Source organism: Myxine glutinosa, chromosome 8 (genome assembly GCF_964187855.1).
Source record: "Myxine glutinosa chromosome 8, kmMyxGlut1.1, whole genome shotgun sequence".
Taxonomy (NCBI): Eukaryota; Metazoa; Chordata; class Myxini; order Myxiniformes; family Myxinidae; genus Myxine; species Myxine glutinosa.
The window spans coordinates 145,613,472-145,637,660 of record NC_136268.1 but is presented as its reverse complement, the minus strand read 5'-3'; the positions used below and the strand labels follow the sequence as shown (position 1 = coordinate 145,637,660).

General features: G+C 44.1%; 2 protein-coding genes and 1 long non-coding RNA gene across 3 annotated transcripts in view; 2 read left to right on the top strand and 1 right to left on the bottom strand.

The window, feature by feature from the left end:
• LOC137432990 (chitotriosidase-1) overlaps positions 1 to 24,189 on the top strand; it is a 337,722-nt gene that overhangs the window by 112,812 nt on the left and 200,721 nt on the right. The gene's annotated exons all lie outside the window — the stretch shown is intronic.
• LOC144893345 (uncharacterized) lies at positions 13,395 to 16,088 on the top strand. Its single transcript, XR_013624417.1, has 2 exons — positions 13,395 to 14,778; positions 15,313 to 16,088. It is a non-coding gene; the product is annotated as an uncharacterized LOC144893345 (long non-coding RNA).
• The window catches only part of LOC137432988 (acidic mammalian chitinase), a 61,695-nt gene continuing 53,861 nt past the window's right edge, over positions 16,356 to 24,189 (bottom strand). The window contains exons 10-12 of the mRNA XM_068125357.2: positions 20,894 to 21,013; positions 18,237 to 18,375; positions 16,356 to 16,695 (exon numbers count right to left, since the gene is read on the bottom strand). Coding sequence (XP_067981458.2) covers positions 16,664 to 16,695; positions 18,237 to 18,375; positions 20,894 to 21,013 — 291 coding nt within the window. The 3' untranslated portion in view covers positions 16,356 to 16,663. The remainder of the gene's footprint in view (positions 16,696 to 18,236; positions 18,376 to 20,893; positions 21,014 to 24,189) is intronic.

Sequence of the window (24,189 nt, the reverse complement as noted above, 5' to 3'; positions counted from 1 at the left end):
CAGTAGCCATTTTGAAAATCGCAATGATTATGGGTGATGGGGGGAGCCGGAAATATATCGCCCATGACGCTGTTGTTGTTGTTAAAAGGGGAAGGTCGAGGGCTTACAGTACATGGGATTTGAACGACAATCTATGACATTCTCCCCTTCTTAAAAGAAGAAACTAGTGAGTCCTACAAATACAGGCGATCAGGTAGTTTTCTATCACACCTCAATCTGCGCAGTACAGGTGCATGAGGGACATTCTTCAGAGTGCTTTCAACCTCTGAGAAACTGGCTGCATGTTCATTTCCAGTCGTGAGCTGATTGGGTGACGGAACCCCCAATATTGCGTCGGTGACAAGTTCAGATCGTTTATGTACAGGAGGATCTATGCCACCAGAGTTTTGGACCTCACCACATGGTGCCATGTCACGTAGAGCCACAGTCGTCTCTTTACCACCAGGGTAAAGCACATGAGCATATTGAGGGTTTGCCTCAAGCAGTTCCACCTCCTCAATGAGTGGGTCATACTTTGATTGTCGCACATAGCGTTTCAAGACAACAGGTCCTGGTGAGGAAAGCCATATCGGAATTGAACAGCCACTTGTAGACAGACGTTGATTAATTGAATAAATGCTCGTGTGGAGTAACATTGGTAGCAGTCGAGAGTAATGAACATATATAATGTAACGTGTAACAGAACGTCCTCCCATTGAGGGCTTGATAGGCCTCGTGATTTGAGAGCCAGAGTAATATTCTTCCAAATCAGACCGTTGTAACGTTCACACTGGTCGTTCCCTTCGGGATTGTACGGGGTAGTATGACTGGTTGAGACGTCACGAGAGTGTAGGAAGTGCTTCAATTCTGTTGACATGAAGGAACTTCCCCTGTCAGAATGTATGTAAGTCGGCATACCAAATATAGCATAGAGTTGACTAAGACATCTGATCATGGTGCAAGTTGTCATGTCAGGACAAGGAAAGGCGAATGGGAAACGAGAAAACTCATCTATCACACAAAGCAAGGAGAGGTTAGCCGTAGATGATGGTAAGGGCCCCTTGGAATCTATACCGAGTCTTTCAAAGGGTTGTGTAGCTTTTATCAAATGTGACTGTTGCGGTCGATGGAATCGTGGTTTGCACTCGGCACACACTGGACAGGAGGCCATTACCTTATTCACATCCTCAACAGAGAAGGGAAGATTCCGAGTTCTTACGAAATGTATCATCCTTGTGACACCCGGGTGACAGAGAAAATTGTGTAGTTTTATCAATGTGTCCATGCTGATTGCCGAGCAGTATGCTCTGGATAATGTGTCTGCCACCATGTTCTCGTTCCCGGTTCGGAACTGTATGTCGAAGTTGTAATAGGCAAGTTCGATCCTCCATCTTTGTATTTTATCGTTCTTGAACTTGCCCGATTGTTTGGAGTTAAACATGAAGGCTATGGACCTCTGATCGGTGATCAGGGTGGAGTGGCGCCCAGTCAGATAGTGTCACCACTTGTGCAATGATTCAACAATAGCATAGGCCTCTTTTTCCACTGAAGAATGTTTGCGTTCACTCACATTCAGTGTCCTAGAGAAAAATGCCACGGGTCTTCCGGCTTGATTAAGAGCGGTGGCGATTGCATTGTCTGAAGCATCCGTCTCAACAACAAATGGGGCAGATTCATCGATAGAATGAACCACTGATTTCTCCACCTCTGCTTTTAGATTTTTGAAAGCTTGTTGGGCTGCATTCGACATAGGAAAATAACGAACCTGAACAAGGAGGCTGATATGACCCTCTCTGAGTAGTTAACAATCCACTGAGAGTAGTATTAAAACATGCCCAGTGCTCAACGCAGAGACCACATATCCACTGGAAGGAGAAGATCCCGGAGTGGTCAAAGTCTGTCTGAGTCCGGCCTAATTAACCCATTTGAGATTGTATTTCCCAGGAGATCAACTGGGGCTACAGAGAATGAGCATTTATCAGGGTTGAAGGTTAAGTTGAATTTCTTGGCAGCGTCGAGAAATTTGTGAAGATTAGCGTCATGTTGTTCCTTACTTTTGCCACAGACGGTAATGTTATCCAGGTAAGCATAGGTGAGGAAGGACCCAATGAGGAAGGACCATAGGTGAGAACCCAGAAGTTTTCCTCACCAGGAAAGTCTATTGTCGGCAATAAACTGATCTATCACCCGTTGGAAACATGAGACTCCGTTTGTTACCCCGAATGGAATTCTGTGAATTTGATACAACTGCCCGGATGCCTCAAAGGCAACATACGGTTTGTATTTATATCCGATAGGGACCTGGTGATAAGCGGACATCAGATCGATAGTACTGTATAGTTGGTACTGCACTACCTTGTTGACCAATTCGTCTATCTTAGGTAGTGGGTAGGCATCTAGTTGAGTGAAGCAGTTGACGGTCTGTGAATAATCAATTACCATCTGCCTTTTGTGTCGCTCATTTGTTGTAACTACCACTTGAGCTCGCCAGGGCGAGCTGCTGGGCTCAATGATGCCCTCTTTGAGCAACCTTCTTGTTGATGACTCAATGAAACAGCTGTCTGGTGCACTGTACTTTCTTGGCCTAACAGCAATAGGCTTACAGTCAGGAATGAGATTGGCAAAAAGCAGTGGAGGAGGTACAGTGAGGGTAGCTAGCGCACAGACAGAGAGCGGTGGTTTGTCTCCCCCAAACTGCACAATAACACTATCGTGATGTTTCATGAAATCCTGGCCTCGGATTACATCACTGCAAAGGTCAGGTAAAATGGAAAGTCGAACATTACTGTATGTACGACCCTTCAGCTCAAGGTTCACTAAACAATGACCAGCTATTCTAGTCGACAATGAGGGAGATGCCATTTGATATTGTACCTGTCCCAGGGTGCACACAAAGTTTGTACGCATTAAACAGCCTCTGGCACACAAAACTTTCTGAGCTCCCGGTATCCAAAAGTGCCCTACACTTGTTACCATACACAAGCACATTAACTGTTGCCTTAGATAGGTTATCTACTAATGCGGCGGCCATATTAGCGAGGGTAGGGGTGTGGAGCATAGCTGCAGCCCCCGGCCCAGATGATCTACATACCTTAGCAAAATGTCCTGTTTTCCCACATTTATTACAAACAGAATCCCTAGTGGGACAAACTCGTCGAGTGTCGAAAGTTCCGACAGAAAAAGCACTTCTATTGCTTTCCAGCAGCAGCGACTACTTGAGAGTCATCTGGACAAGTACGGTAGGTTGGCAAGTCCTCATTTCGGCTTCGGCAGTAGGTCTATCGACCGAAGAAGTTGTGACCACGTTCAGGGATGTTACAGGTGCCGTATATGACTCAGAACACCTCTCAGCTTGATCGACAGCCTGATCCTGGTCAAAAGCTGTCGCGAGATCCAACGTTTTATTCTTGAAGAGCCGTTGGCAAATGACATGGGACTGCAATCCACTTATTAAAGCATCCCGGATGGACTCCTCCTTATGTTTTTTTTTGTTTTTTTGTTTTTTTGTAGACAAGATCGAGGCTCGTGAAAGAGCAAACATTAATCACACAGAAAGACAAACCGACACATAAAACATATAACATCGGGAGCGGTAGACAAGATGGGGAGAGAGGGGGAAGGACACAAACACAACATTTGAGAGCAGGGACCGAGAGACATGGAGACATCGAGAGATCTGAGAGAGGGCGAGGCCTTTGGGGGGGGGGCATGGGAAGGGGGCGGTGGGAGAGGTATAAAACATATGGACACTGCCAGGACTTCCAGGAAAGAAGTTGGAATTTCAAACAAGGTGGATCTCGGGTGAATTAGCGGGGGTAGAAAAGATCAAGGTTTTGGATGTGGGAAGATAAGAGATGGTGGTGAACAGCTGTTTTAAAGACCTGGAGGGAGGAGTGGGATTGAAGGGAGTGAGGGAGTTTGTTCCAGAGGCGGGAGAAAAGAGGAATGAAAGAGTGAAGGTGAGCAGAGAGCCGAGATTTCGGCAGTTTAACCATCAGAGGGTTGCTGGCAGATCTTGTGCGACCTGTAGGAATATTTGGGGGACAGAGCACAGAGAGAGCTGGGGGTGCAAGGCAGGAGAGGAGTCGGTAGAAGACAGAAAGACCACCTACTTGCCTGTGGTGAGTGAGTGAAAGGCCCTCAGAGATAGCTTCATCGCGGCAGATTCCAATAATTCTGAAAGCTTTGGTTTCAACAGCGTGAAGCCGAGCTAGGTGTGAGGCAGGAGCACCGGCCCATAGGGGAGAACAGTATTCCATTGAGCTGCGGATGAAAGCCTTGTATGTGGTGAGGAGCTCAGGTGTGCCGAGGAAGGACTTCGCACGACGGAGGATGCCCAGGCGGCGACTGGCTTTGGAGGCCAGCTTGGAAATGTGGTTTTCCCAAGAAAGATCATGGCAGATAGTGAGACCCAAAAGCTTGAGCGACAGAACTTATTGGAGAGGATTGTTGAGAAAGTAGATGGGAGGGTTGTCCAGTCGATCTTTTCGGAGAGACATAGTAAGAGTGTGAGATTTGTCAGGATTGAAAGACATGTTCCACTTGTTTGACCAGTCTGTGATTTTGTCCAAGTCTTCAAGTCTTCACTCCTGTTTCTCAGCAGTGACAGCCTTGTAATTACAGTCTCTACTCAAATGCTTCAATGCCTGCAGGTATTCATCAAGAGTTTCTCCCAGTTGCTGTCGATGACTCGCCAATAGGTGCCGTGCATAGACTTGGAGGCTTGACTCGATTGAAATCATTCAAGTAGTCTTTACTCAGCAAGAACTGAACAACCATAATTATCGCACACATCTCCAGTAGCCATCTTGAAAATCGTAATTATTATGGGTAATGGGGGGACCCGGAAATATATAGCCCGTGAAGCTGTTGTTGTTGTTGTTGTTGTTAAAATGGGAAGGTCGAGGGCTTCCAGTACACGGGATTTGAACGACAATCTATGACAACCAGTCTCCGTGATTTAACAACAAACACACCAACACCAATCTTCGTGATTTATCAACAAACACACCAACACTGTTAAAAGTGATTGGGGTCCATAAAGAACAAGCACGCAGGGTCCATAAAACCACACGGGGTTCATAAAGAGCACACGGGATCCATAAAGAGCACACGGGGTTCAATAGGAGCACACTGGATCCAGAATGACCACACTGGGTCCATAAAGAGCACACAAGGTCCATGTAGAGCACATTGGGTCCATAAAGAGCACACAGGGTTCATGAAGAGCACACTGGGTTCATGAGGATAACACGGTGTTCATGAGGAGCACACTGTGTCCATGAGGAGCACACTGGGTTCATGAGGAGCACACAGGTTCCATTAGGAGCACGCTGGGTCAATGAGGACACACAGGGTCCACAAGGAGCACACGGGGTCCATGAGGAGCACACGGGGTCCATGATGAGCACTCTGGATCCATGAACAGCACACTGAGTCCATAAAGAGCACACAAGGTACATGAGGAGCAAACATGTTCCCTTAGGAGCACAATGGGTCCATGAGGAGCACACAGTGTCCACAAGGAGCACACAGGGTCCATTTAAGAGCACAAGGGGTCCATAAAGAGCACACAACGTCCATGAGGAGCACACGGGGTTCAGGAGGAGCACACGGGGTTCATGAGGTGCACATTGGGTCCCATGAGGGGCACACAGGATCCATCATAAGTACCCTGGTTTAATGAGGAGCACACTGGGTTAATGGGGAGCACACTGGGTCCATGAGGATAACACGGGGTCCATGAATAGCTCACTGGGTCTATGAGGAGCATACTGGGTCCATGAGGAGCCCTCGGGGGTCAATGAGGAGCACACAGGTTCCATTAGCACACGGTGTTCACGAGGAGCACACTAGGTCCATGAGGAGCACACGTGGTCCATGAGGACCACACATGGTCCATGATGAGCACTCTGGGTCCATGAGGAGCACTCCGGGTCCATGAAGAACATACTGGGTCCATGAGGAGCACACGGGATCCATGAGGAGCACACGGGGTCCATGAGGAGCTTCATAAGACATCACCCCACCTCCCATGAAGCATTTATTTCTCCATTTAAGTGTGGTTTGTCTGCAACGCCTTTTCCTCATTTGCATTTTGATGCCCATTCACCATATTCTTCACCACACCACATGAATGTATCCTTTGTATTCTTCTCCCCACTCTCAACCTCTGCTCCTTTACGTTCATTAGATTATATAAGGCATAAGGGGTTGTTTGAGTCCGGATCCGACTCGATGGGATACAAGAGCTGATCAAGATCCGTGTGGGGAACGAGTCTGGACTTGGATAAACTGATTATCATCATCAAAGCCTACACAAATACACCTTTTCATGTGGATCAGATCGATCAATTTACCCTCTGGTGGAATATTTTATTATAAATTAACTTTATAAATGAAAATAAAATCATCCACTGAAATAAATAATTGTCGTTGCCCTGCAGAAACGCATATGCGGCACCGGCACTGAGAGATTCTGTTTGGTCATAATGCTGTCACGCCGTCACGAGTCAGAACATAATGACCATCGTACAGGAACAAAATGGCCGTTAGTGGTCGGTGTAAAAATCACCCTTAATGAAAATCATGTCATGTCGCCTGGTGGTAAATGGGGTAAAAGAGGGTACCAATGGAGAGGAAGGTTGAAGAGCACGATGTGAACTGATCCACACCATGATTGTCACGAGCAAATGAAGGATCAGTTCGTGGGTTTTAAGTTTATAATGAGAACATTGGTGACCATGGAGACAATGGGGACCATGGAGACAATGGGGACCATGGAGACCATGGGGACCATGGAGACAATGGGGACCATGGAGACAATTAGAACAGTTTCATGATATAAAATAAACATTGAAGCTATAATTTAAATGCCAGTAAAGGTAAACGCCTCTCCTTCCTTTGGAGCAAATGTCCAACCAAAACATGTTCAGGCTTTGTTGAAGTATCAGCTTTAATCACCAGTTATCAACAATCATTTCTTACTACTAATTCCTGCAGATCAACAAAAACATTTACTTACTACGTTATATAATAAAGACAATTATGTTATCTATCAAAAGAACTTGAGACAATATTTATCTGCTGGTCTTCGGGGTTTTGGGGAATTTTTGGGGGTCTTCAGGGTATTTTGGGTTATTTAAGGGTCTCTGTGGTCTTTTGGGGTCTTTGAGATATTTTGGGTATCTGTGGTCTTTTTGGTTTTTGGGGTATTTTAGGTCTTCAGGGTTTTTTGGGTCTTGTGGGTCTTTTTGGTATTTGGGGTCTTAGGTATCTATTGGATCTTTTAGCTCTGTAATGTCTTAGTAGTCTTCGGGGTATTTTGGGTCTTTGGGGTATTTTTGGTCTTCGGGTTATTTTGGGTCCTCTGGGTCGTTTTGGTGTTTAGGGGTGGTCTTGAAGGGTCTTCAAAGGTCTAAGGGTCTAAACTAAACTGAAGGTCTCAGCAGTCTAAACTAAAGGGTGGAAAAGTATATTCTAACAGTACGTAATTAATAGATGGAATGCATCCGACATTCAAAACTATGTAATTTATAGATAGATAGTCACACAGGTTCACCGCCTCAAGGCTTCACCGACCATGTTTTCAGTTTATATATATTTGAAGAAGAAAAAGATGTTTCAGTCACAAATATATACACAAAGAATTAAGTTAAGCACCCCTACACAACGAATTAAGGTAAGCACCCCCTAATATATATTCTTTGTGTATATGTATACATTGGTATATATTCTAAGGTATGTGAGATCAAATAATGATTGGTATGACATTAGCAATTATCCATTGATGAAATTGAGTGATCAAAGTGAAAAAAAGTGATTGGTTGAGTCAGTGATCCGATCACGTGGGTCCTACACACGTTATTGATGCAAAGATCGCTAGAGGTCTTCTCAGAACAATGACTGTACGTTAGAAAACATAAACGTCATCCACACTGTCCGTGATGGACCTATAGCTCCATACTTAAATTGAGGTGAGAATATGCCTAAAATTCCCAAAAAATTTCACCTTAAATTATTCAGAATAAAATATTCAAAACGGCATGATTGTTATGTTTTTATGTGACCATAATATCACTTCTCCAGAAAATATAGCAATATCATGGGTATATTACACTGTTTTGACGACAACAAACTTGTAATGTGCGAGGTTGTAAAAAAACGGGGGGGGTGCTTAACTTAATTCTTTGTGTATACATACATACATACATACAGTACCATATACGTTTGTTCCATTATAATCTATATATATAAAACACAGTTTGTGTGTTTGTGTTTGTGTGTGTGTGTGTGTGTGTGTGTGTGTGTGTGTGTGTGTAATGTTACCGATAGACTCCTAAACGGAGAGGCTTACGTGCTTGATATTTGGCATAGACATGGCCATTGAGCCTGGGACGAACATGGTCAAAATATTTGACGATCCATATTTTTTATTCATATTTACCTCAGCGCATTTCAGCGCACGGAATCAACGGAATCAGAGCAGGTGGGCGCTGATTCGCTCAGAGCGATCACGTGATGACGCTATGACGCTATGAACGCTATGACGCTATGAACGATATGAACGCTATGAAAAAAATATCGCTATGACGCTATGAAACGCTACGACGCTATGAACGCTATGACGCTATTAACGATATGATGCTATGAACGTTATGACGCTATGACGCTATGAAAAAAAAATCGCTATGACGCTATGAAATGCTATGAACGCTATGACGCTATGAAAAAAAAAATCGCTCGCTTTGCCAAGGGGCTCGCTCCCCTCCCCACCCCCCCCCCCCCCCCCGTTCCCCTCCCCTCCCCTGCCCGGCAATGCCGGGTACTTCTGCTAGTAAGATATATACTCCTCCCACCCCGCCCCCTCCCATCTTTTAAGGGGCAAATTGTGTTTTTTAGATAAAAGTTCGGCAGGGAGGAACGTGAGCGACAGCGAGGGTCTGTCAAGTGGTTAGTCTCAGAACCAACATTTCCCCCCTTCTCTTCCTCCGGTGTTGAAGTGCCTTCAAACGGAACTCCTTTTATTACTATATTATACTCGTGGGTTGTGCTTGTATTCGCAAGCATATAAATGAGTGGATTAATAAAGAAAAATGAGTGAGCAGTATGAGCTCTTTATTTATGCACAATCCAAGCTCTGCCTCTCTTCCAGCCGAGAGAGCGAAGCTCCACTGGCAGAATTTTGTTTGTGGATTTTTGTTTAAGGACATTTATGGGATTTTTTTTCCCTGAAATAATGGCTTACATCTTTCTGAAATCGTGGTATGCCAAATTTAAACTTTCTAGTCTACCAACTAAATACTCCACATTGAGATCAGTGTGAGTCAGTGAGTCTTTTGGTCAGTGAGATGCGAATAATAATAATTAATAATAATTATTATTATTATTATAACGGCATACATCATGTAGTACAGGCGCCATCTTAGAAAAACCGAAAAACTTTGCACCTCTATATCTCCGAAACCTCTCCATGGAAAACATTGAAACATGTCTCATTTTCAAGTACTCCCTTTGGGAAATAATATATGTCAATGATTATTTCATTGGTGCCTTCATTATGATGTCATAATTTGACAAGCACAACCCTTGATCAGATCAGTATAAATTTTTTGAGGGTGACCTCGGGAGATTTGTATATTTGATACATTGGCTTGTTAATCAATGAAGTGGGACAAGGAGATATGAGTATGGTGTCTCTTGATGCGACTGTTCTGCACAATAATGTTTGTCCGTACTTAACGTCGGGCGCCACGGCTGAGAAACGCTCGGAGCTGGCTCATACTGCGGAGTGGTTCCCCGCGGGCCCTGCAGTTGGCCCAGGACCGAATGACAATCCTCCAGAGCTCGAGGAGGAAGGTCCGAGTACCATGGCGGCTGCAACCCCTACTGAAAATGCAAAGAGTTATTTTTGTGGGAATCTTCGACATTCCCATGCTCTGTGCCCCACTTAGGGAGGCGACGTGTCATACTTGTGGCAAGAGAGGACACTTCACGAAAGTTTGTCACTCGACGAAAGTGCGATGTATGACCCTCTCGGGATCCAATACTTCCCGTGCTTCCCGCTCCATGCACCCGGTAGTGGCTCCCCGCAGTCTTGCAAGCGCGGTGCTTCCATTGCTTGTGGAGGTGAAACCTGTGGATGCCCTAATTGACACGGCAGTAGCGAGAACTATGTTAGCCAAGCTCTGGTACAACGACATGGCTGGACGGTTGGCCAGACTACTCAAAGGATTTTTATGGCTTCAGCCACTCTTTGGATGCGCACGAAGGGATTGTGCATGGTTAAACTGGTTGTCAATGATGTAATGTATCCGGATGTGAAACTTATGGTTATGCCCAACTTACTCGTATGTTCCGACTTGCCTCTAGGACACGATTTTTTGCATAGACACGGCCGATTAGAGATGCAATGCGGTGGGGAGAACACCCTCTCTGTTTGTGGTTTAGCTGAAATGGCTATCGAACCGCCTCCTCTATTTCCTAGTTTGACCGACGATTGCAAGCCGATCACCGTGAAGTCCAGACGATTCTCACGCTTTGACACACAGTTTATTGCTGATGAAACTAAACGGCTGCTGCGGGAGGGGATTATAGAGCTGAGTAGCTCTCCATGGAGAGCCCAGGTGCTCGTAGTCCATACGGCTAATCATCGGAAGCGAATGGTAATTGATTATTCTCAAACCATTAATAGGTTCACACAGCTGGATGCCTATCCGCTTCCTTGGATGGATGATATGGTGCGTGACATGGCTAAATATCGTGTATTTAACACTTTGGATCTTAGAAGTGCGTATCATCAGATACGCGAATCTGACAGGCCCTACACAGGGTTCGAATTTGGACAACGACTCTATCAATTCCGGCATTCCCTTCGGAGTAACAAACGGCATAACTTGCTTTCAACATGCCATTGATGGCATTATCGCTAAGGAACAGTTGAAAGATATTTTTGTTTACATCGACAATGTGACGGTTTGTGGCCACGATCAAGAGGACAATGATGCCAACTTGCGACGTTTCTTGTGGGTAGCGCAACAGTACAACTTGACCTTCAATGAGGAAAAGTATAAATATGCGACCAAGACGATAGATCTTCTCGGGTACACAGTGACCAGGGTAGAGATAAGACCGGACGCCGAATGACTTGGACCCTTGCTCGACATGGCGGCTCCGTGTGATCGTGCTTCTTTACGCCGAGGCCTAGGCATATTTACACACTATTCCCGATGGGTGCAGAGATACTCCGAGAAGATCCGCCCTCTTGTAGACTGCAAGACTTTCCCCCTAACTATGAGTGCCAAGGCCGCCTTTCAACAGCTTAAAGAAGACATAGCAAATGCCGCCGTGACCTCAATCAACGAGAAATTACCGTTCATGGTGGAGACAGACGCATCAGATTGCGCCATCGCGGCAACGCTCACTCAGGCGGGTAAGCTGAGGGCCTTCTTCTCGCGCACTTTGTCAGATAGCGAACGAAGGCATTCGGCTATCAAGAAGGAGGCGAATGCTATAATCGTATGCATATAAAACGTTGGGGCTATCAAGAAGGAGGCAATCAGAAGATGGCGCCATTTTCTCTGAGGCAAACAGTTTCAACTTATTACCAATCAGCAATCGGTGGCTTTCATGTACGATTCTCGGCATGCTCAACAAATTAAAAATGAAAAGATATCGAGATGGTGGATTGAATTGGGAGATTATTGCTTTGAGATCATCTATCGACCGGGCTGCGATAATCTGGCAGTCGATGCGTTATCTAGACCTGTCTGTTTGGCCACCCAGGTGTGACGCGCCTGGCCCATTTTGTTCGTTGTCATAACTTGCCTTTCTCGGTGGAGGATGTCTGACCCATGTGCCGTTCGTGCCCTATGTGTGCAGAGCTAAAACCGCGTTTTGATAAACCGCCTATGGGTACTTTGATTCAGGCTGTGCGGCCCTGGGAAAGGTTGGGGATCAATTTCAAGGGCCCTCTTCCCGCATCTGGTCCGCATCGCTATATCCTCACGGTAGTCAACGAATATTCGAGATTCCCCTTTGCGTTTCCTTGTGCCGATATGTCGTCCTCTATGGTCCTCCGATGCCTGCGACAGCTGTTTCTAATGTTCGGATATCCGGCTTTCATACATCCTGACAGGGGCGCTGCTTTTATGTCACAGGAGGTTAAGACATTTCTTCTAGAACATGGCATTGCTTCTTGCCGGACTTCTCCGTATAACCCCAAAGGGAACGGGAAGGTGGAACGATTTAATGGGATTGTATGGAGGGCTGTGGCCATGGGGTTGAAGACTCGGGGGTTGGCCCCTCAACAATGGAATCTGGTATTGCCAGAAGTGGTGCATGCTATACGTTCCCTTCTCCTCACTGCCACCAACGAAACTCCGCATGACAGAATGTTCCGCTACCAAAGACATAGTGCAAATGGGCAATCTTTGCCAAGCTGGCTCTCTGAACCGGGGCCCGCTTTCTTGAAACATGCAATACGACACAGCAAGTATGATCCACTGGTTGATCGGGTGTAGGTGCTTTAAGCTAACCCAGAATATGCACAGATTCGTATGGCGGACAGCAGAGAAGTGACCGTTTCAGTGTGACGTTTCGTTTCGTTTTTCGGCGACCGTTTCGTTTCAGTGTGACGTTTCCTTTAGTTTTTCGGTGACAGTTTCGTTTCAGTATTTCAGGTACGAGCGAGGGCAATGTGGCGGAGCCTATTGGAAGTCCGATCAGGGCTGAAACGCCAACGCTTGGCACAGGAGGGCCTTCTCCATTGCTGATCCAGGCTGAAACGGCAACTCTTGGTACCGGAGTGGTTGCTCCTATCCCAATATTGCCCGACATTGCTGATGCGAGGGTTCTCGAGAATGGGTCTGGCAGTTATCACACCCGTGTCGACTGTGAAAGTCGTAGGCCAGCACGTTTGGGGTGGTAGGTTGAATTATACTCGCCCAGTGAATGCCTAATTCTTTGCTGCAATCTATATCTTGTGGTTCCATATCATAATCGATGCCAGCTTGCTGAAATTTTAATTGGAGGGAGAATGTGAAGAAATGAAGGAGAAGATCCTCGGTGTAATTCCCTCTTTAGTGGTGAGCTTCCCTATAAGAGGGACTGCTTTGGGAGTGATGGATTACTGTGCTGTTAAATGTGACAGGACTTGAGTTTGGTAAGTTGAATAATATTGCTTATGGGCTTCCTTGGGGATGTGCTCGGGGATTATGTTAGAGTACTAATGTATTGCTCATTCTTGTTGTAGATGATGTTGAGATTGATTTCAATAAAGCTCTATATCCTGAGAGAGGTTGTGGAATAAAATTCAACCACAACATCTAGTTTATAAAAGGAAACATTACTTACAAAGCCACACATATTACATCAATGCCTCCCTCTCATATTTCCATACCAAAAGAGGCATCTTTAAATCTCAAAAGCCAAAGTGATGATTTATTGTTACAATGATCAAAATAAACTGCAGGTTCATAGATATTAATCGAAATATAGCGTGATAATTTACTATTGACGAACTCGTCACAATAACAAGCAACGGATGTTCATTTTAAACAAAGAAAATGAAAATTCCACTATCCCATAGATTGCAGTAAAACCATTGCGACCCATAAATTACAGTAAAACCATTGCGGCCCATAAATTGCAGTAAAACCATTGCGGCCCATAAATTGCAGTAAAACCATTGCGCCCCATAAATTGCAGTGAAACCATTGTGACCCATAAATTGCAGTAAAATCATTGCGGCCCATCAATTGCAGTAAAACCGTTGCGGCCAATAAATTGCAGTAAAACCATTGCGCCCCATAAATTGCAGTAAAACCATTGCGGCCCATGAATTGCAGTAAAACCATTGCGACCCATGAATTGCAGTAAAACCATTGCGACCAATAAATTGCATTAAAACCATTGCGGCCCATAAATTCCAGTAAAACCATTGCAACCCATAAATTGCAGTAAAACCATTGCGGCCCATAAATTGCTGTAAACCAATTGCGACCCATAAATTGCAGTAAACCCATTGCGACCCATAAATTGCAGTGAATCCATTGTGACTCCTAAATTGCAATAAAACCATTGCGGCCCATAAATTGCAGTAAAACCATTGCGGCCAATAAATTGCAGTAAACCAATTGCGACCCATAAATTACCGTAAAACCATTGCGGCCCATAAATTGCAGTAAAACCATTGCGGCCAATAAATTGCAGTAAAACCATTGCGCCCCATAAATTGCAGTAAAACCATTGCGGCCCATAAATTGCAGTAAAACCATTGTGACCCATAAATTGCAGTAAATCCATTGTGACTCCTAAATTTCAGTAAAACCATTGTGGCCCATAAATTGCAGTAAAACCATTGCGGCCCATAAATTGCAGTAAAACCTTTACGGACCATAAATTGCAGTAAAACCATTGCAACCCATAAATTGCAGTAAAACCATTGCGGCCCATAAATTGCAGTAAACCCATTGTGACCCATAAATTGCAGTAAACCCATTGCGACCCATAAATTGCAGTAAATCCATTGTGACTCCTAAATTGCAGTAAAGCCATTGCGGTCCATAAATTGCAGTAAAACCATTGCGGCCCATAAATTGCAGTAAAACCATTGCGGCCAATAAATTGCAGTAAAATCAATTGCAACACATAAATTGCAGTAAAACCATTGCGACCAATAAATTGCATTAAAACCATTGCGGCCCATAAATTCCAGTAAAACCATTGCAACCCATAAATTGCAGTAAAACCATTGTGGCCCATAAATTGCTGTAAACCAATTGCGACCCATAAATTGCAGTAAACCCATTGCGACCCATAAATTGCAGTGAATCCATTGTGACTCCTAAATTGCAATAAAACCATTGCGGCCCATAAATTGCAGTAAAACCATTGCGGCCAATAAATTGCAGTAAACCAATTGCGACCCATAAATTACCGTAAAACCATTGCGGCCCATAAATTGCAGTAAAACCATTGCGGCCAATAAATTGCAGTAAAACCATTGCGCCCCATAAATTGCAGTAAAACCATTGCGGCCCATAAATTGCAGTAAAACCATTGCGGCCCATAAATTGCAGTAAACCCATTGCGACCCATAAATTGCAGTAAATACATTGTGACTCCTAAATTGCAGTAAAACCATTGCGGTCCATAAATTGCAGTAAAACCATTGCGGCCCATAAATTGCAGTAAAACCATTGCGGCCAATAAATTGCAGTAAAACCAATTGCAACACATAAATTGCAGTAAAACTATTGCGGCCCATAAATTGCAGTAAAACCATTGCGGCCCATAAATTGCAGTAAATCCATTGTGACTCCTAAATTGCAGTAAAACCATTGCGGCCCATAAATTGCAGTAAAACCATTGCGGCCAATAAATTGCAGTAAAACCATTGCGGCCCATAAATTGCAGTAAAACCATTGCGTCCCATAAATTGCAGTAAAACCGTTGTGACTCGGTTACAAGAATGTAATAATATTGATAATATTGTAAAATAATGTCATCAAGGAGCTCACAGGTGAATTTGATGTTCTTGGAATGCTGAGATATGCAGAATGGTGTGTGAAGTACAAGAATACTGTAATGACATAATGTTTGGAACGATTGCAAGCCAAAAAACTCCATTGTTTATCATCATTTGATCGAATATTTAAAGTTGTTATGATGTTTGCAATGTAATGATATCTTGGGAAAGGAAGCAGAAGCGAACACCAAACAACTGTGTCTGCATCTCAAGGAAGATTCCGTGAAAAAGATCAAGACTCAGTTCTTTGTTTTAATTGTATGGAAGAGGAAATTAAAACAAGGGAATGGGATCTTTGCTTTAGCCAGCGACTGTGATTGCATATTTGGCCAACAAATGCAAAACGGTAGTTTTCTTTTTTTTATTCATTTTCCTCTCCCTTCCCTTTCTTATCATACATTGCCTCTCACCCTCATTCATTGTGCCTCCTCCCAATTACTCGTACCTGGGTTATAGATGGTCTTTCACATGATGGGATGATTCCGAATGGCTCATATGTATCAACTTGAATTTGGTTATCACCGCAAGATGAAGTCTTAATATCTACAACTATGTATTAAAGTGTACTTTAACCTTTGAACCAACCAATCGTTGTGTTCAATTGGAATGAATCTTTTTTTCCTAATTTATTCGTAAAACAACCTGATTTTAATAGGTTTGGTAAACACTTTTGTGTTGAGCTTGCTATTTCTGTTGAATTCAGGTTGATGGAGTTTTATGGCGGTAATTATGGAAATCCAGGAGGACATGGAGAAGGAAGATCAACCATGATTGTGATGACCCCATGTAAAAATGGGAAAAGTCGAAAGAAAAAGATGAACAAAAAAATTATGGAAATAGCAGTGGATATTGTGGTGTTTATGACATTTTTATTCACTTTTACAGACACACAGATTCAAATTTTCTTCTTCGAAGAAATTTGCAGGACAATTCATGATGTATGTTTAGCCCACAGAGCAGGAAATAAATTGTCCGGAGTTTATTTTACTTTTAGAAATGACAATCAAATTTGCCAGAACATAATCTATTGATACAAACATTGCTTTCACTTGTTGTTGTTCTGAAGACAGGTGCTGATGATGTTGTACCTCTGGAAGAAGGGGAATTTATAGGTTGTGAAAGGCAAGTATTTGTCTCCATTGCAGATGTGCTGTTTCATTGGGAAGGTGTTGACACATCACAGGCATCTGCAGTATGAAATGTCAGAACATCAGTTTTGGGAATGTTAACTGTGCAACAAACATTGCAGAGTGCTATATAAACCTTTGACATTAATTGGGTGACGAAGGCCAAAAGGACCTGTTTGTTGCAACCCAGTCCCAAGAAATGCTGAATGCTATTGTCTTTTTTAACTTTGGCGGCAAATTTAATGATTTATAAATATCGTTTTTCGCCCTGTCTCTTGGTTTTAGAAACTAATCCAATGTTGACCTTTTTACCTCAAAATAATTGGTGGTTGAATTCAGCAAGGGGATATGAAACTCCTATTCAAATTTCAAGTCAATCAGATGAAAATTGAGGATTTTAAAAATTTGAATAAAAGTGGTTGACCTTTTGACCTTTTGATCAACACCCTCGCAAAATTACAAATTCCTGCCATAACCTTAGTTGAACATCAGGCCTGGCCAGCTGCTTCGTGAAAGACTTGAGCTGAACTTCCCCTGGCCAACCCCACAAGAACATGGGAATAATTGTGGCCGTTAAGAAGAACAAATTGGCTGACGAAGGTGATGTTCGCTAATTTACAAGCAGATGAAAGATGTCCTCGGACAAATGACAGGGTGAAAATCCGTCGGCAAAGTGACGGATAAAAATGCTTGGTTGTATTTAAAATTCAAATAAATTCAACATACAGAAACACAGTGATATCACCATTACGATGTAGTGTACTGTGACCCTGAGATGGCATCTCGCAATGTGAATCAATCCTTAAGGGCAAGCAGTCAATTCTATGCAAGCAGAGAATATATAGCATAACTGCAGACATAGTTCACCCTCGTTGGAGCTCATAATGACAGCATTATGATTCAAATAGTCTGCTCTGGCCTGAACTTCCTTATGGACTTATAGATGGTAAACCCCCTAACTATATATGGCAAGGTAAAAGAAACCGTGTCTCTTTTCAGCCATTGCTGCAGGATTTGTGAACAAGCGTCATCTGCTACATGAACACAATTCTCTTTTCCCTTGAAGTAAAACCATTTCAACACATAAATTGCAGTAAAACTATTGCAGTAAAATTGCAAACTAGTATCAAGAATGAAATAATATTGATATGATAATAATGCAAAATAATGTCACCAAATAACTCTTGCAATTGGAGGAAAACAAGACTGATGGTCTAAGAATGGCGTAGCTCGGATTAGATCTGCTGAATGGGGGATCTGCTGTCCCCCTGTCATGTGACCAGACGTTTGCGAGAGACATACATACATACACCAGACGGAGAGACAAACACTGTTCCAGATGGCATTGCCGTACAAGCTACGCCGAAAAAGATGATGAAAATCCGTTCTCAAACCAAGTAACATAGTGACATCAACATCATGATGTGCTGTACTGTGAACCCCTAGAGGTCGCAAAGCAGGAGAAATCAAATACAAAAACACAGACAAAGACAAGTGCTGGCTGGAGCTGCCAAGTGCAGAATTCCGTGGATGCCAAAATTAGTATAGTTGTATTATGTCTTTAGATGAAGTTCGATGCTACATACAGCTTGTTGACTTACATGCTGGATCAGCGAGGACCGTTTTGAGTTGTGCCAAGAGAGGATAGAATCCCTCACCACAGGCATCCCCATGAAAATCATCAAAATCCAGAGCCCAAAACATGGCTCCACCCAAGTTCTGGTTCTTGATCCAGCAAGCCTGCACACAGAAAAAAACAACACTTTTGGAACTGTACTAAAATAACAATGAAAAACATCTTTCATCGAAGGCAGTGATCTTTCATAGGAGGGCATTAGTTGGAGGACGTGAAAGATCCCACACCATGGGATTTTTCACATCCTCCAACTAATGCTAGCAGATGGAACACCCCGCTTAATGACAATCCAATGGACAGGAAACACATTGTTGTATCTCGACTGAGCTGTAAACTTTGATACTAGCTTGGTCGAGATTGCAACCTAGACTAGATACACCAGGGGTGTGTATGCATACCTCTAGGATCTAGGGCTCTCGGCTACTCATATTCAGCCAACCTTCCAAAATGCTGAAAGTTCTACCTTTACCCCTTTCCTTCTGCACGCATGTCATGCATTCTTCTTCCCTTCCCTCCACTATCTCCTCTATCCTCCCAACCTGATTTCTTTTTTATGTGAGGCTCCTTCTCAGCTCCCCTCCACCTCCACTTATCCTTCTCTCAGATTTATTCTCATAAACCCTGACATTCCTCCATTTTCCTCCTTACATTATGTTATGATGGACCATGGGGTGAACTCGAGATAAAATCCTCCACCCAGACATCACCAATTTAGCAAAGAACCAAGTAATGCTCAAGAAAACACAGTACGCATGCGCGAGGTCCGACAGTCTGGCCCTCAACGCTTCGTCTGCTTCCTTGGATACGGGTTGATGCATTGGCAGTTGAGCATATAGGAATTCAAACTCGGCAAGGATTTCTTCCCTCTTAATGCCAAAGTTGGGAATGCCAACTGGGTAGTTGGGAATGCCAAAGTCAAAACCATGCGCCAGAGCAACCTTTCCCGTGTCAGACAGCCTATAATCCGATTGGTTGAGCACCTGTTTAGATGAGTCTTTGATCAGAGAGCCAAATCGTTTCACTTTCAAACACTCGATGGTTCGTTCACGTTTCTTTTTCACAGCGACCTCTGCACGTTGATCAATCGCTGCAATATATCGACACAATCGGATCGTGTTGTACATTCTCTCATTCTCTTTCAACACGGTGTGGCGGGCACAAGGGGTAATAATTCCGCGCACCAGTGGGTGGCGCGAGCGCCCAGGCGGGGACCGATGGTACATGCCCCGCCCTTCGACCGATCGGCCACGCCCGGGGATTAGGCGTGGCCTCGGCACATATATGCGGGCTCTAAGCTCGAGCCCGCCCAGTGCTGCAGTTCGAGCTTTCGTAATAAAGACTCTTTTGGTTTTATCAAACGCGTTGTGGCCTACCTCTTTGGCAAGCAAGTTGTGTGCGCAGCACCATACTTCACTGTGGCCCCCAGCCCGCCGTCGGACGTGGAGGCGGCCACGAGGGACGCTGTAGCATCTGCCTCGGGATCCACGACGGCGGCACCGTAACTCGACCGCGTGTCGCAAGCCGTGACACCCCCCAGCCCCACCGGCCCACTACCCCCCAGCCCTGCACCCATCGCCAGGGGGCGTTTCGGCCGGGTCATCCGGCTTCCCCGCAAACTCACCCTTCAGGTGCGCGGGAATTCTGGGGGGGGCGCGTGTGGCGGGCACAAGGGGTAATAAATCCGTGCACCAGTGGGTGGCGCGAGCGCCCAGGCGGGGACCGATGGTACATGCCCCGCCCTTTGACCGATCGGCCACGCCCGGGGACTAGGCGTGGCCTCGGCACATATATGCGGGCTCTAAGCTCGAGCCCGCCCAGTGCTGCAGTTCGAGCTTTCATAATAAAGACTCTTTTGGTTTTATCAAACGCGTTGTGGCCTACCTCTTTGGCAAGCAAGTTGTGTGCGCAGCACCACACTTCAACGGAAAGATTAAACGTATTTCCACAACCGCTGTCCAGGGTAATGATGCAAATGGTGCGTCATCGCTGACAACTCCGCTCCAGCCAATCGGAGCCCGGGACAGTGGTGACTGGGTCAACCAATGGGCGTTCAGAACACCAATGACGTCATGACTGAATAACCAATCGGTGTCGTGGTGTAATGTCTGTTATAAAGATGCGGACATGCAGAGAGCATCAAACACCATTTTTATTCCAGGCAACGGCAACGCATGCCTCACTCGGCCCCGCCCACAGCCGCCTCTCTCGGCCCCGCCCACAGCGGCCTCACTCAGCCCCGCCCACAAATACACTATTTCTCATCTCTTCCGGTCTCTTTGCTGTGAATCGCCTTGAAGAGTGCAGCACAAAAAGCTTCGGTGTTATTGTCATTATATCGTGTTTGTTTTCCTGTATATTAAAGTTGTGCAGTACCAAACGTCTGTTTATGTTATATGTGTTCGCTCTTATACGACCCTCGACTATGTATACAAAAAACTGTGCTCTGCCATTTTCACACAGAAACCACATGCTTGAAGATGTATGAGTGGTATAACGAATCTATTTTACACCTGTTACCCCCGAATCACATCCCCACAACTATATTATCTTTGCATAAACCGAAGATGGTTTACAAAGCTCAACGTTTGAAATTAGTTTTTCTGTTTGCAGTCTGACACTCACCTTCTCAGTGACACTCTGTTGGTCATCGTATCCTACCCATTGGTTGCCGCTGTAGGCATATGGGGCTTTCTCACCATCAATACGAACCCTGGTCCCACCAAAAGCAAGAAATTGGCAAATCTGTGGGAAACATAGAGGGCATTTAAAAAAGGCACTCATCAAGACATATGTCGTGGACATGTAACTTTTTTGCCAAAACCAAAAGAATGATGACACAATGGGCAAAGTAATGTAAGGCATGCATTTTAAATGTACCAATTGGCTCCAAGGGGCTGATATCACAGGCAACACATCGCTTCAGTTGGTGTTTGACCTCATGAACAAACTAGAGCAATGCGACTGTCACTAATATGCCTCCGCATAATCCCACAACGGGTAGATGCCCTCGTTCACTGCCCGAAAAATAAAGTTTGATTGAAATCCCTTCAGCTGTCTTCAAGTATCACATTTTCATCAGCCATGACAGGTTTCACATCGATCGGTGAAGCTGTTTCAGAGAAGGTATTTTTAAAAATAGGCATAAAAATAGTGCTGATGTCATGCTTTAATTTCATCAACACATACTGACCTTTAGATGATCTTTAAAAATGTTTTATATTATGCATTACCTAATGTGAATGTTTTGTTACCTCCGCCACCAAAGGTGAAAAGAGGATACAGTATGTTTACACCTCTGTCTGTCTGTCTGTTTGTCTGTGAGCAGGATATCTCAAAAAGTTGTGGACAAATTCGGGCGAAACTTGGTCGACAGATTGTGTGTGCGACAAGGATGAATTGATTCGATGTTTGAAGATCCGGATCCAGATCAGAGATTTTGAAATTTTCGAAGTGATCCTTCACCATTGAGAGATAGGGCCAAAAAAACCGATATGTAGCATGATATTTCAAAAGAATGTAGACGGATTATGACAAAACGTGGTGGATGAGTTGGGAATGTGGCAAGGGCAAGGCGATTGGATTTTGGTTCAGGTCCGAATGCAAATCCGGCCTATCAGTGGATACAAAATGTAACCTGTTCAGCCTGGTGGAGGTATGCTCTCCACCGAGTGCCCTCCTCGTTTGAATGTGAGGTTAATTGAAACCTTTATTCTCTAGCAGTGTTCTAGTGTACACGGCTCCTTTCCCATTCTATCTCCAGGTGTTGTATGACGTCATCGCCTGGCACGGCTCCGAAGCCCTGTGCTGAAGGGGGCCCGGCGATGACGTGCACAGAAAAGCAGTCCTCAGTCTCTATTTGTTTGTTTGCTTTCTTGTTTGTTTGTTTGTTTGTCTGGGCGATATCTCAGCAATCCTTTGAGCAAGGAAGCTGATATTTGGGCACAACAGTGACCAAGTGATTTGGCCGTAAAGGGTATTTTTGATTTATTGATTAATCAATTAATCGATTCCATTTTTAAATTTTTTTATTAATTACTTGATTAATTTTCAAAAAGTTACAGATTCAGATGAAGCAGTGGTGGTTTAGTTATGCTATTAGCCAATTCATTAAGAAATTAATTATTTTACGATTATTATTTATTTATTTTAATTATGCAATTAATCAATCAATTTTTGTACCCTCCCATTTCCTTCTCCATGTGTTGCACTGCGGTATCTGCGGACACCGAAGATGCCCCGGCGATGTTGCATGCTGGAGAATATGATATTTATCTATTTGTTATGGGGCGGTGTACTTTGAATGTAGCTCCTCTTGTCTTGTTTTATAACCGTTTACATCATTAATCACCACAAAATAACTCCTCTATCTGATTCAGAAAATATATTTTAACATCAAGTGGAATAATAACTTTCTTAGTTATTACCCCAAACACATGAAGTGAAAAGCAGAGAGGGTTAAGCAATTTGGTTCAGGTCCATTCCTCCATCTGTCCATTAACATTTTTTCGTTTTTTTCCTCCTCCTCTGACGGATCGTTTTGAAACTCGGACATGATCATTTATGACGTCGATTCACAAATGCTAACAAGGCCTTTCTGTTCATTTCCATCCAAGTGGGGAGATAATTAGCGAATTAACTTAAAATGTAATCTATGTTTGTATGTCCATCACATATCGCGAGATCTCAGAGATTCCATCATCTTACGGGAATGTGGATTCAATAAAAAAAAGTTGTTTTGTCGGTAATTTATTTTAAACCTCTTAACTTAACATCTTAATTTAATTTGATATTAATCATCATTTAATTTAACCTCTTCATGTCATTAATGTCCTCTTGCTTTGAAGAACGGGAAAGAAAGGGTGAGGGGAGGACAGAGAGATGGGGTCAGGGGTGGGGGGTGGGGGGAGGGCAGAGAGGGGAGAGTCCTTTCAGTCCTTTAGTCCCTTTTAGTCATTTTACCCTCTTAGTTCTTTAAATACCCTTTCAACACTTTACACCATTTAGACCGCTTAAGACCTTATAGACCCCATAGATCCTTTAGACCCCAATCACAATTGAAATTAACCCTTTGGACCTTTAGACCTCAAAGACCTTTGGACTATTAGATTAGACCCCTTAATACCATTAAGACCCATTTAGACACCTTCAGCACTTTACATCCTCGAGACCGTTTGACTGCTTAGAGCCCTTGACCCTTTAAAACCCTGAGAACTGTTTAGACCTTTTAAGACACTTTAGACATTTACAGTATATACTTTAGACCTTTTAGACCCAAACTACTTTTGGAATGTACCCTTTCGACCATTGGATCCCTTGGACTCAATGGACCTTTAGACCCTAATGACCCACTTAAAACCCCTGTAGACCCTTTACACCTGTAGACCCTTTTGACCTTTAGACCTTTTAACACCCTTTCAACACTTATGCCATTTTATACCCCTTAAGAACCTCACACCTTATAGACCTCTGAGACCCCTTTATACCTTTTAAACCCTAAGCACTATTGCAACATACCCTTTAGATCCCATAGACTCCTTTAGACCCTTTAAAACCTGAGACCTTTGAGATACTTTTTTAGAACTTTTAAGATCATTCAGACCCTTTAGACATTTACATCCTTCAAGACCCGCTACACCCCAACTACTCTTGGAACATAACCTTTTGACCTTTAGACCGCTATGACTTACTTCCCAGATATTTAGATCCCTTTTGACCCTTCAGCCCGTATAAACCCCTTACACCTGTAGATCCTTTCCCTCCCCTCCACTCCATATTCCCTTCCTTACCTCCCTCCCTCCCTATCGTCCCCCCCCCCCATCCTTCACCCTCCTCCTCCTCTCTCCCCTGCCCTCCCCCCCCCGAACTCCACCTTCCCTTCCCCTTCGCTCCCCTCCTACCTCTCCCCCGCCCTCTCTTAA